Genomic DNA, 12,094 nt, shown 5'->3' on the forward strand with positions numbered 1-12,094 from the left:
ATTGTATGCATCTAAAGCGGATTGCCATGGTGTTCACTTTTTAAAATACGCCATAAAAGCAAGTGGGTCTCGAAAAATTACCGAAAAAGTGGGTCTCGGCCCATAAAAGTTTGGGAAGCCCTGTTCTAACATATTTATTGATACGTTTTCAAGCTAAATGTATTTGTTTTCCTCAGGGCTGATATATCTAATCCTAATAGAGAAGACATGGGTGTTTAATGGTAAACACAAAATAGACAAACTTTATTAAAAAAAAAATACGGATGCAAGAAGTAGCTAAATTGGTAAGTGCCTTAACTTTATTACAACTCCATTTAACTTTTTTTTTTCTAAAGAAGACTTTTACAAGTAGATGTTTCAGGCAAAATAGTGTTGGGTGATGGGGAACCCTAGGACCCTCCCTCCCAAAGACAGCCCCCCGCCCCTCCCCCTCTCAATGATTATAGCCGGCCCATAGTGCCACCTTGCCCCTTAAAAGCTCACTGCTTTGTTGCTCCCAACTCTCTTTTGGCCTTTTCTGCTTCCTTTAGGGCATTAATAACAGGAAGCCAGGGAGACGGGAGCTCTGGCAGAGTTTTCTTGGCCTGAGTGATGGCCGTGTAGAGTGCTCCACGAGGTCCTGTTTCTTGCTGGGAATAATACATTTCCAGGTCTGTGGGGGAGCAGTGCTTGTGCTGTGGGAGACAGAATTCAGCCAATTAGACAGGTACTGTTAAATTCTTACAATATACCATAGAATGCAAAGAGATTGAAATAAGGGAGAGGTGTATATTGGATAGCTCTCACTCTAATGCAAGACATCTTTTATATTTTTCTGTGGCTCCTATTCATGCTAACATGCATTTGGAGGTGCTATTCTATTGTACATGTTGATTGATAAAAAAGAGAATTCATCTAATGCCAGTGCAAAACCTTTTCCCCATGCAATATATCATTTATATTTCTATTAATCTGTTACTGACAATAAGAATGTGCACATGAAAGAAAAAAAAAGAAAGATTAAGTAACAAGTAACCCTTCGTCCATGCACAGTGAAAGTAGAAAGCCACAGAATTCTCTGCTTCCCAGAATTAAAAAAACAATCCCACAAATATGGGAATGAGGCACAGGTCTCTGACTGACATTAGAAATTGTAACAGGGTTATTCACTAAAGAAAACTAATGAAATAACACAAAAAAGTATTACCAGTGCACATCTTTTATAGATACACAAAAACTAGTTTCAACGACATCTCTTACATCCCTTTTTGCACACAAGGCCACCAAGATCCACTTAATGTAAGCTCAGTGCAGGATTACTCCTAAAAATGTGCCTAAACTTAGGTGATCTGCCAGTCAAGAACTACACCCTGTTCCAAATTATTATGCAAATGATATTTTTTCTCATTTACCTAAATAATTGATGTAAATAACAGTCAGCATAATTCTCATCTTATCAACTATTAAGAGTACAATTCAAATTTTATTGAACAAACCTCCTAATGATAACAGTATTTTTTTAAACATGAAAAACTTACAATGCACTGTTCCAAATTATTACGCACAGTAAGTTTCAAAACACTTTATAGGTTGTAAAGAACTGAAAATTGTCATTTGTTGTGTTTGCAGCATATTTACTGAAATCAAAAGTTATTTCAATCAAACTTATAACAACATTTTAACTTTTTAAACATTTTAACAGGTCACATTACATTTTAACATAGGACCCCTTATTTGATAGCAGCTTCACAAGTCTTGAATCCATTGAACTTGTGAGTTTTGGGACAGTTTATGCTTGAATTTGTTTGCAAGATGTCAGAATAACCTCCCAGAGCTGCTGTTAGGATGTAAACTGCCTCCCACCCTCATAGATCTTTTGCTTGAGGATGCTCCAAAAGTTCTCAATAGGATTGAGGTCAGGGGTGGATGGAGGCCACACCATGACTTTCTCTCCTTTTATCCCCATAGCAGCCATTGATTCAGAGGTATTCTTTGCAGCATGAGAGGGTGCATTGTCATGCATGAAGATGATTTTATTACGGAAAGCATAGTTCTTCCTTCTGTACCAGGGAAGAAAGTGGTCAGTCAGAAACTCCACATACTTTGCAGAGGTCATCTTTACACCTTCGGGGACCCTAGAGGGGCCGACCAGCTCTCTTTCCATGGTTCCGGCCTAAAACATGACTCCACCACCGCCTTGCTGACGTCGCAGCCTTGTTGGAACAGGGTGGCCGTCCACCAACCATCCACTACTCCATCCATCTGGACCATCCAGGGTTGCACGGCACTCAACAGTGAACAGGACTGTTTGAAATATGTCCATGTATTTTTCTGCCCAATGCAGCCGTTTCTGCTTGTGAGCATTGGTTAGTGGTGGCCGAATAGAAGGTTTATGCACAGTTGCAAGACTCTGGAGGAGTCTACACCTTGATGTCCGTGGAACTCCAGAGGCACCAGCAGCTTCAAATATTTGTTTGCTGCTATGTAATGGTATTTTAGCAGCTGCTCTCTTGATCCGATGCATGGATCTGGCAGAAATCTTCTTCAATGTGCCTTTATCTGCACAAACCCATCTGTGCTCTGAATCAGCCACAAATCTCTTAATAGTGCAATGATCACGCTTAAGTTTTCGTGAAATATCTAATGTTTTCATACCTCGTACAAAGCATTGAACTATTTCACTCTTTTCGGCAGCAGAGAGATCCTTTTTCTTCCCCATATTGCATGAAAATTGAAGATTATGCTAGCGCTAGTGTACTTATAATCTTAATTTTAATAATGACAGGAGGCGAGTATTTTGCATAACTCTCTTTACTAAACTCCACAGCAGTAAAGAAAGTGAAAACATTTAAACCAATCAAAAAAATGCAAACAGGGAGTATATAGTCTCAGTGAACAGGCTCCTCCCCCTCTTTCGGAGCGACATCGGAACAGGGAAGAAGATTGATGAAAAAGTCTGTAACGAACATCAGTAGTGATCTCTAACGGGAGTGATGAACCTCTTGGCTTGAGTAGAAACAGGCACCAACGGGTGAAACGTCCAATAGGGTCTTTGGTCTTTATATTATGAACCGTAATCCTATGGTTATGTTGTAGATGTTCCAAATTTTTGCGAAATTAAACTGAAAAGAGAATATGAGAAGGTTAGGCAACGGTCTTGAAACTGTTTGTAGTCATGACAGTGATCCATCGGATAACATTGCACTAATATAATTTGCGTATTCAGTGTATAATCTACTAGTAGTTAAATAGGCTGATGATAACAGTGGATACATTAAGCCTAACATATCATTTCAAGAAGACAGGAGAAAACGGGAAAGGAAAGATGTAGACAACTATGAACAGAGTAGTTCCCCTCCTCCGGGTGGGAAGGGTGGGAAAATACTCGCCTCCTGTCATTATTAAAATTAAGATTATAAGTACACTAGCGCTAGCATAATCTTCAATTTTATCACTTGACAGGAGGCTTCCTATTTTGCATTTTTAACGCTGTAGAATAAGAGACATAGCCGCACCGGAGTTCGGTCGGAAATAGAAGGTGCGAAATGTAGATTCTCTAGACAAATCTGCGGAGCGTAGGATATCCGTTAGGGAGGCGCCCGCCATGAAGGCTGAGGATGCTGCTGCTCCGCGCACAGAGTGGGCTCCAAACGTAGTGTCAACGCCGGCTAGCGATAGTAGCCAGCGAACCCATCTCGCTAGGGTGGTGGTAGTGATGGGGACATGTGGTCTAACATATGACACTAGGAGTTGACCTGATGGTGAAGACCGGAGTGGTAGGGTAGTTTCCACGTATTGTTGTAGAGTGGAGACGACACAGAGTTGTGGATCTGTGGGGAAGAAAGGATAAAACACAGATGTGGAGTCCGTCTTAGTGCGACGAGATATCCGGAATGTATCTCCTTCAGGGGAGATTGAGAAAGCGTCTATGTCCAGTGCTCGAATGTCTGACACCCTGCGGAAGGAGACCAGGCAAAGCAAGACTGTGAGTTTCGCTGATAGTTGACGGAGGGAGAGTCTGTCGTTAGTTGGCCAGTCTCTCAGGATTACGTCCACGTCCCAGAATTGAGAATATTTCGGCCCTGGGGGGTGTTGTAATCGAATGCCTCTCAGGAGTCGACATACTAGTGGGTCCTTACCAACCGGGATCCCTTGTATGGGGACATGGGCCGCTGAAATAGCTGAACGGATTACGTTTAGTGATCTGTAGGACCGGCCTAATGAGAATAGGTGGGATAGGAAGTTCAAGATGGTTGGAATAGTGGCCGTAAATGGATCAAAGTTTCGTTCCAGACACCAAGTGGACCAGGAATTCCAAGTGGATAGGTAGCATCTTCTGGTTCCGGGGGCCCATGAGTCCCATAGTAGTTCCTTAGCAGCCTGCGATAGTTCGCCGACTTGCCAGGAGCCCCTGAAAGCGTCCAAGCCACCAGATGGAGGCGATTGTCTAGGATGAGAGGATGAGGGTTGCCTTTTGGATCTGTGAGAATGTACTGATGATGAGGTAGTAGGAGAGGATCGTTACATGATAGAGCTAGGAGATCTGGGAACCATGGTTGTCCCCTCCATAGTGGAGTGATGAGTACTAGCGAGGTTTGCTGGTTCTTCAGGTAGTGATTGGTCCTCGCTATCATGGCGAAAGGAGGGAAGGCGTAGGCTCCCGTGATTGGCCATGGTTGTAGAAATGCGTCCACTGCTGCGCTCTCCGGGTCCGGGAGCCAGCTGAAGTATAATTTTGTTTGTCTGTTGTTGCGGGACGCAAATAGGTCCAGGTGGAGTGGTCCTAGGCGTTCCGCGATGTGGTTGAAGATTTGTGGATCCAGTTTCCAGTCGCTGGTGTCCCACCAGTGGCGTAAGAACCAATCGGCTGTGAGGTTTGTCTCTCCAAGGAAGTTTTTCCGCTATGAGGGAGATGTTGCGGGGTAGGCAGAAGTTGAAGATTTATTTCGTTATTTCCGACAGGAGACAGGAGCGGGCTCCGCCTAGGCGGTTGATGTAGCGGACTGCAGAGATGTTGTCCATCCGGAGGAGGATGCAGCAATCCGACTTGTCCTTTGCTAGGCTTCGGATAGCGAAAAACCCGGCTAGGAGTTCTAGGCAGTTTATATGTAAGTTGAGGTCTTGGGATGTCCAGGCGCCTCCTGTAGATATATTTTCGCTCGTCGCGCCCCATCCCCAGAGGCTGGCGTCTGATTCTAATATCATGTCGGGAGCCTTTCCGAAGATGGCTCGACCATTCCACGCCTCCATGCTGTCCAGCCACCATCTGAGTTCGTCTCTGACTTCCTCTGTCATCGGGACCGGCTGATCGTAAGAGGGGTTTTCCCTGAGGAAGGAAGCTTTGAGACGTTGCATCGCCCGGTAGTGAAGTGGACCGGGGAATATAGCTTGAATGGAAGCAGATAGAAGTCCCACGATGCGTGCAAGGGCGCGGAGTGGAATGGTGTGGCAGCGGATTGCCCTGCGTAATTCCTTGCGAATGGCTGAGATTTTCGCTGTCGGTAGCCGTAGGGTGCTGGTGATGGAATCTATCTCGAATCCCAGAAATTGTACAGTTTGTGATGGGGAGATAGACGATTTCTGGAAGTTCACTATGAAGCCCAGGGATGACAGGAGATCCGTGGTATACCGTGTGTGACGAATCAGTCTGAGTCTGTCTGAGCAGAACAGCAGGAGGTCGTCCAGGTATATGATGCAACGAATTCCTTGCGCTCGAAGGTGTGCGACCACGGGCTTCATCAGTTTGGTGAAACACCATGGGGCCGAACTGAGGCCGAAGGGGAGGCATGTGAATTGCCATGGGAGGCCTTGCCAATGGAAACGAAGGTATTGTCTGCAGGATTGGTGGACGGGAACTGATAGGTAAGCGTCCTTGAGGTCTAGTCTCGTGAACCAATCCTTGTCTTGTAGCAGGTCTCGTAGAAGATGTATGCCTTCCATCTTGAAGTGGTTGTAAGTGACGTATTCGTTGAGTTGTCGTAGGTTTATTACGGGCCGTAGATCTCCCATTTTCTTCCTTACCAAGAAGATGTTGCTGAAGAAACCTTGAGGGTCGGAGGCGGGTTCGATCGCGCCTTTCGAGTATAGGGTTTGAAGTTCGTCGTTGATGAGAGAGGTGTCTATCCTTGAGCCGTGGATGGGACGTGGTAGTTCCGTCTGTCGTGGTTGGTCTACGAAGTCTATGACGTAGCCTTGTACTGTCTGAAGGACCCATGCGTCCGTGGAGATGGAGGTCCATTCCTGAAAGAAAAGGGATATGCGACCTGCTGTATGTATTGGAAGAGAAAAATGAGTGAAATGGTTGCTTACCTGAGGAAAAACGGGCTCTGCCTCGGGTGCGTGGTCCTCGACCTTTGTCTGCGCCTCGAGTATAGGAGTATGGGCGGTATCCCACCTCTGGGTAAAAAGGTTGGGGTCTCGTAGAGCGGGGGCCTGATGGCCAGAAGCGGCTGGCAGCACGGCCCCTTTGGCGGCCAGCCCGTCCAAAAACACCCCTGTAAGGTGTTTTGTCTGCGTAGACGTTTACGTGTCTGCTTAGCTCTTTTAGGAAAGGTTCTCCAAAGAGCTTGCCCTGTGCCATAGGACCTAGTTCCTTGGTGCCCAACTCCACCAATTTCCCGTCAATGCGGAGAAGTGCTGCTTTACGTCGCTCAGATGATAAGGCGACATTGGCATTACCCACAAAACAGAAGCACCTTTGTGCCCATTCCCGCACATCATGCGCCCATTCTCGCACCATAGTAGCGTCAAATTGATCGGCTTTGGCTAAGGCGTCGTCGGCTAAATACATAATTCTGGATAATGGTCCCACAGAATCTAGAAGCTTATCCTGTACCCCTCTGAACCCTTTCTCCACACCTTTTGCGTGGGTCGCGGCCACCTCGCGGCATAAAGGTGGTCATCACCTGGTCGAATTCTGGAGTGTCCGCAACGTGGTCAGGTAGAAATGGTCGTGGGAATTCCGACCTTAAGCGGTTGCGGACTGTCTTGTCCATGGACTTCCGTAACCAGAGGTGCATGAACCTCGCTAAGTGGTCGGGTGGTGTCCAGTCGCTTGAGCGTGGGTGTCTTATTTTTCGTGGGTCAAAAAGTTTTTGCCCCAACGGGTCGAATATGGTCTCTTCGTCTTCTTGCGGGGTCTCCGCGTTTTCTGGTTCTTGGGGTTCTCCCGTGAACATGTGTTGTGGAAAGAAGGATTGGGATCCTGAATCTGAGTCCCAAACGTCTTCGTTGGAGTCTGACTCGTCCGCTTGCCATTCGTCTAAGATGGCCATGGATTTAGCGTGAGATTCTTCTTCTTCCGAAGAGTACTCGTGTTGCGGGTTCGGGGTGGTAGCTATAGCAGGCTTAGTGCGTTTAGCGGGGTTTTTGCCTTTGTTAGGGTTCTGGTGACCCTTTTCGCCTTTCCAATGGCGTTTGCCCGTGAAAGTTTCTGGGCTCTTGCGTGATTCTGGTTTGTCAGAATCTGAGTCATGGCGGGCTGTGTGGGTTTTTGATGGTTTCCTCTTGTCATTACCAGAGGCCATCATTTTGGAGAGAACTTTCTCCATGGAGGCGGATACGGCCTCATTTACCATGGTTTGGAGCTCTGTAGTCTGAGAGGTCTCCATAATGCCTGAATATGTGTTGGCACAGGGCGTATTATAGAGGTCAGTAAGCTGTATTAGACAGACTTAAGCGGTTTTATATTGTTATGCAGACCCCAGCCGGGTGCAATAACGTGTTGTGTTGTACAGAGTACAAATTACCCCAGCAGGGTTTATACAAGGTATGAAATTGGTTTGAGGAGAAAAAAACAAATAACCCCAGCAGGGTTGTAAATATATATGATACCCCAGCAGGGTATATAGTGGTATGTATTGGAAGGTTAAACCTTCAGCAGGGTCTGAGACCAAGGAAAGCTGTGGCAAAGTCGCCCAGCAGGGTATATAGTGTCAATGGTGGTAATATAAAAATATATGTAGCCCCAGCAGGGCAGAATACAATACCACTAGTTGGGATTTTTGTTCTGGGCCTCACCCAGGATTGCAGATGTGGCCACAAAGCGACCTCTATAGCAGCACAGTTAAGGGCAGCACCCCAAGTAAGCACAGGTTAATACCTTATGTGCTTTACACAGCTTTCGCTAAAAAACTGACCTCTGTGGAGTATTTGCGGTTAGAAGTCCGTCCGTGTGTGTCCCTTGCGGTACTGGCGGCACTCGCGGCACTTCTAAGATGGCGTCCGTAATCTCGCGAGATGCGGGATTAAAGATGGCCGCCGCGAGTGTAGCCGCGGCTGGCGCCGAGCCTCAGGAAAAAGGTGAGAGGGAGCCGGCAAGGGCGGCAAAGCAGGGGCAAGGACAGGGGGACCTGCCTAAACTCGGGGAGCCGCCCGAGGGCGGAAAACTAGTGGGAAAAAGCGGGAAAAAAACGGAGTAAAACCACTGGGACTATGAGAATAAAATGTAAGAGTCCCAGTAAGGGAAATGAAGTTAAAATACAGGGACACCAAGTAGAATAAGTAGTAGAAAGGTAGTAAGATAGAAATAAAAGTAAAAGTCAAAAGAAACAATTATACATGTACAGAAAATAACTTACCGTATATACTCGAGTATAAGCCGAGTTTTTCAGCCCATTTTTTGGGCTGAAAAACCCCAACTCGGCTTATACTCGAGTCAAGGTCTGTATTATGGCAATTTGCATTGCCATAATACAGACTGGGGGGAGAGGGGGGCTGGCAGAGCTGTAGCTTACCTGTCCTGCAGCTCCTGTCAGCTCTCTCCTCCTCTGCGCCGTCCGTTCAGCACCTCGGTCAGCTCCCAGTGTAAATCTCGCGAGAGCCGCGGCTCTCGCGAGATTTACACTGGGAGCTGACAGAAGAGCAGAACGGACGGCGCAGAGGAGGAGAGAGCTGACAGGAGCTGCAGGACAGGTAAGCTACAGCTCTGCCAGCCCCCCTCTCCCCCCCACTGAACTACCACTGGACCACCAGGGAAGGAGCCCCCCTCCCTGCCATATATCAAGCAGGGAGGGGGGACGAAAAAAAAATATAAATAAAATAAGAAATAATAATATAAAAATAATAAGAATAAAAAATAAATAAAAAAAGGGGTATAAGGACCACTATGGGAGGGGGGGGGGGGATAAGGACCACTATGGGAGGGAGGGGGGTATAAGGACCACTATGGGAGGGAGGGGGGTATAAGGACCACTATGGGAGGGAGAGGGGGGAAAAAGGACCACTATGGGAGGGAGAGGGGGGAAAAAGGACCACTATGGGAGGGAGGGGGGTATAAGGACCACTATGGGAGGGAGGGGGGGATAAGGACCACTATGGGAGGGAGGGGGGTATAAGGACCACTATGGGAGGGAGGGGGGGATAAGGACCACTATGGGAGGGAGGGGGGGGGGATAAGGACCACTATGGGAGGGAGGGGGGGATAAGGACCACTATTGGAGGGAGGGGGGTATAAGGACCACTATGGGAGGGAGGGGGGGGGTAAGGACCACTATGGGAGGGAGGGAGGGGATAAGGACCACTATGGGAGGGAGGGGGGATAAGGACCACTATTGGAGGGAGGGGGGTATAAGGACCACTATGGGAGGGAGGGGGGGTATAAGGACCACTATGGGAGGGAGAAGGGGGATAAGGACCACTATGAGAGGGAGGGGGTGGGATAACGACCACTATGGGAGGGGAGGGGGAAGTAAGGACCACTAGGGGAGGGGAGGGTAAGGACCACTAGGGGAGGGGTGAGTCAGGACCACTGGGGGGGGTGAAGGAACACGGGGGTGGGGAGGTAAGGACCACTGAGGGAGGAGGAGGGGAAGTCAGGACATATGGGGGGGGGAGGGGGCAGCAAAACATTTTTTGCCTACGGCGGCAAATATCCTTGCACCGGCCCTGCACACACTGCATTCACACACTGCATTCATACACACACACACTGCATTCATGCACACACACACTGCACTCATACACACACACACTGCACTCATACACACACTGCACTCATACACACACGCTGCACTCATACACACACGCTGCACTCATACACACACGCTGCACTCATACACACACGCTGCACTCATACACACACGCTGCACTCATTCACACACGCTGCACTCATACACACACACATACGCACACACTGCATTCATTATACACACACTGTAAATAAATATTCAATTAATATATTTTTTTTAGGATCTAATTTTATTTAGAAATTTACCAGTAGCTGCTGCATTTCCCACCCTAGTCTTATACTCGAGTCAATAAGTTTTCCCAGTTTTTTGGGATAAAATTAGGGGCCTCGGCTTATATTCGGGTCGGCTTATACTCGAGTATATACGGTATATATTATGAGGTAATAAGGGAAGAGCCAAAAACTCTGACCTGTCTGCGATGGAGCAGTAAAGAAAGAGGGGGAGGAGCCTGTTCACTGAGACTATATACTCCCTGTTTGCATTTTTTTGATTGGTTTAAATGTTTTCACTTTCTTTACTGCTGTGGAGTTTAGTAAAGAGAGTTATGCAAAATAGGAAGCCTCCTGTCATGTGATAAAATTGTGCTCTGCTTAATAATGTGGAACACCCTCCTTTAGTATTTTTTCCTTAAATTGGGCTCACCTGGCAATCTAATTATCACAGGTGTCAGATTGTTTTCAGTGATCAAAAGCGCCCTGAGACACAATGTCATCTACATGCCAACAAAATATTTAATCCTTGTGACACTTAAATAGAATTTGCATAATAATTTGGAACATGGTGTATACACTAGTTTAACTTACTCATCACGATGTGAGAATGTAGAAAACTAATTGCACACAAGAAGATTAACATTGTTTACTTTACAGTGCTCTGACAGCTACTAGAGGCGCTACCTCCAAAATAGCTAAATAAAATGTGGCTATTTCTACCAGATTTACACTAGCCTCATGGGCGTCCGCGGGGGGGGGGGGGGGGGGGGGCTTTTTCAGCTTGTTCTGGTAGCGGTTCTGTGGCGCTGTGTATGGAGAGAGACAGGGATAGGAAGCTGCATCTATCCCTGCTTCTCTCTGCTGAGTGTAACCGCAGGGGAGCAACACATGCAGCCAGAGACAGCCTACAGATCAGGTAAGTGAGGGATGGGGTGGAGGGGGGTTAAAATAGCCTATAGATTAGGGGAGTTTGGCATGGGGGGGGCAGCAGCCTATAGATTAGGGGAGTTTGGCATGGGGGGGCAGCAGCCTATATATTAGGGGAGTATGGCATGGGGGGCAGCAGCCTATATATTAGGGGAGTATGGCATGGGGGAGGCAGCAGCCTATATATTAGGGGAGTATGGCATGGGGGGCAGCAGCCTATATATTAGGGGAGTATGGCATGGGGGGGGCAGCAGCCTATATATCAGGGGAGTATGGCATGGGGGGGCAGCAGCCTATATATTAGGGGAGTATGGCATGGGGGGGCAGCAGCCTATATATTAAAGGAGCATGGCATGGGGGGGACAGCAGCCTATATATTAGGGGAGCATGGCATGGGGGGGACAGCAGCCTATATATTAGGGGAGCATGGCATGGGGGGGCAGCAGCCTATATATTAGGGGAGCATGGCATGGGGGGGCAGCAGCCTATATATTAGGGGAGCATGGCATGGGGGGGGGACAGCAGCCTATATTTTAGGGGAGCATGGCATGGAGGGGGCAGCACCCTATATATTAGGGGAGTATGGCATGGGGGGGCAGCATCCTATATATTAGGGGAGCATGGCATGGGGGGGCAGCAGCCTATATATTAGGGGAGTATGGCATGGGGGGCAGCAGCCTATATATTAGGGGAGTATGGCATGGGGGGGCAGCAGCCTATATATTAGGGGAGTATGGCATGGGGGGGCAGCAGCCTATATATTAGGGGAGTATGGCATGAGGGGGCAGCAGCCTATATATTAGGGGAGTATGGCATGGGGGGCAGCAGCCTATATATTAGGGGAGTATGGCATGGGGGGCAGCAGCCTTTATATTAGAAAGTATGGCATGGGGGGGGCAGCAGCCTATATATTAGGGGAGTATGGCATGGGGGGGCAGCAGCCTATATATTAGGGGAGTATGGCATGGGGGGGCAGGAGCCTATATATTATTGGAGTATTGCATGGGG

The 12,094-nt window shown here is 47.7% G+C and overlaps 1 protein-coding gene across 2 annotated transcripts in view; it reads right to left on the bottom strand.

Moving 5' to 3' along the window:
* Positions 1 to 277: 277 nt before the first annotated feature.
* The window catches only part of CALY (calcyon neuron specific vesicular protein), an 85,702-nt gene continuing 73,885 nt past the window's right edge, over positions 278 to 12,094 (bottom strand). For both annotated transcript variants that reach the window (XM_063433934.1, XM_063433933.1), the window contains exon 5: positions 278 to 674. In XM_063433934.1, the coding sequence (XP_063290004.1) occupies positions 480 to 674 (195 nt within the window). In that variant the 3' untranslated portion in view covers positions 278 to 479. The remainder of the gene's footprint in view (positions 675 to 12,094) is intronic.

Source organism: Pelobates fuscus, chromosome 10 (genome assembly GCF_036172605.1).
Source record: "Pelobates fuscus isolate aPelFus1 chromosome 10, aPelFus1.pri, whole genome shotgun sequence".
NCBI classification, from domain to species: domain Eukaryota; kingdom Metazoa; phylum Chordata; class Amphibia; order Anura; family Pelobatidae; genus Pelobates; species Pelobates fuscus.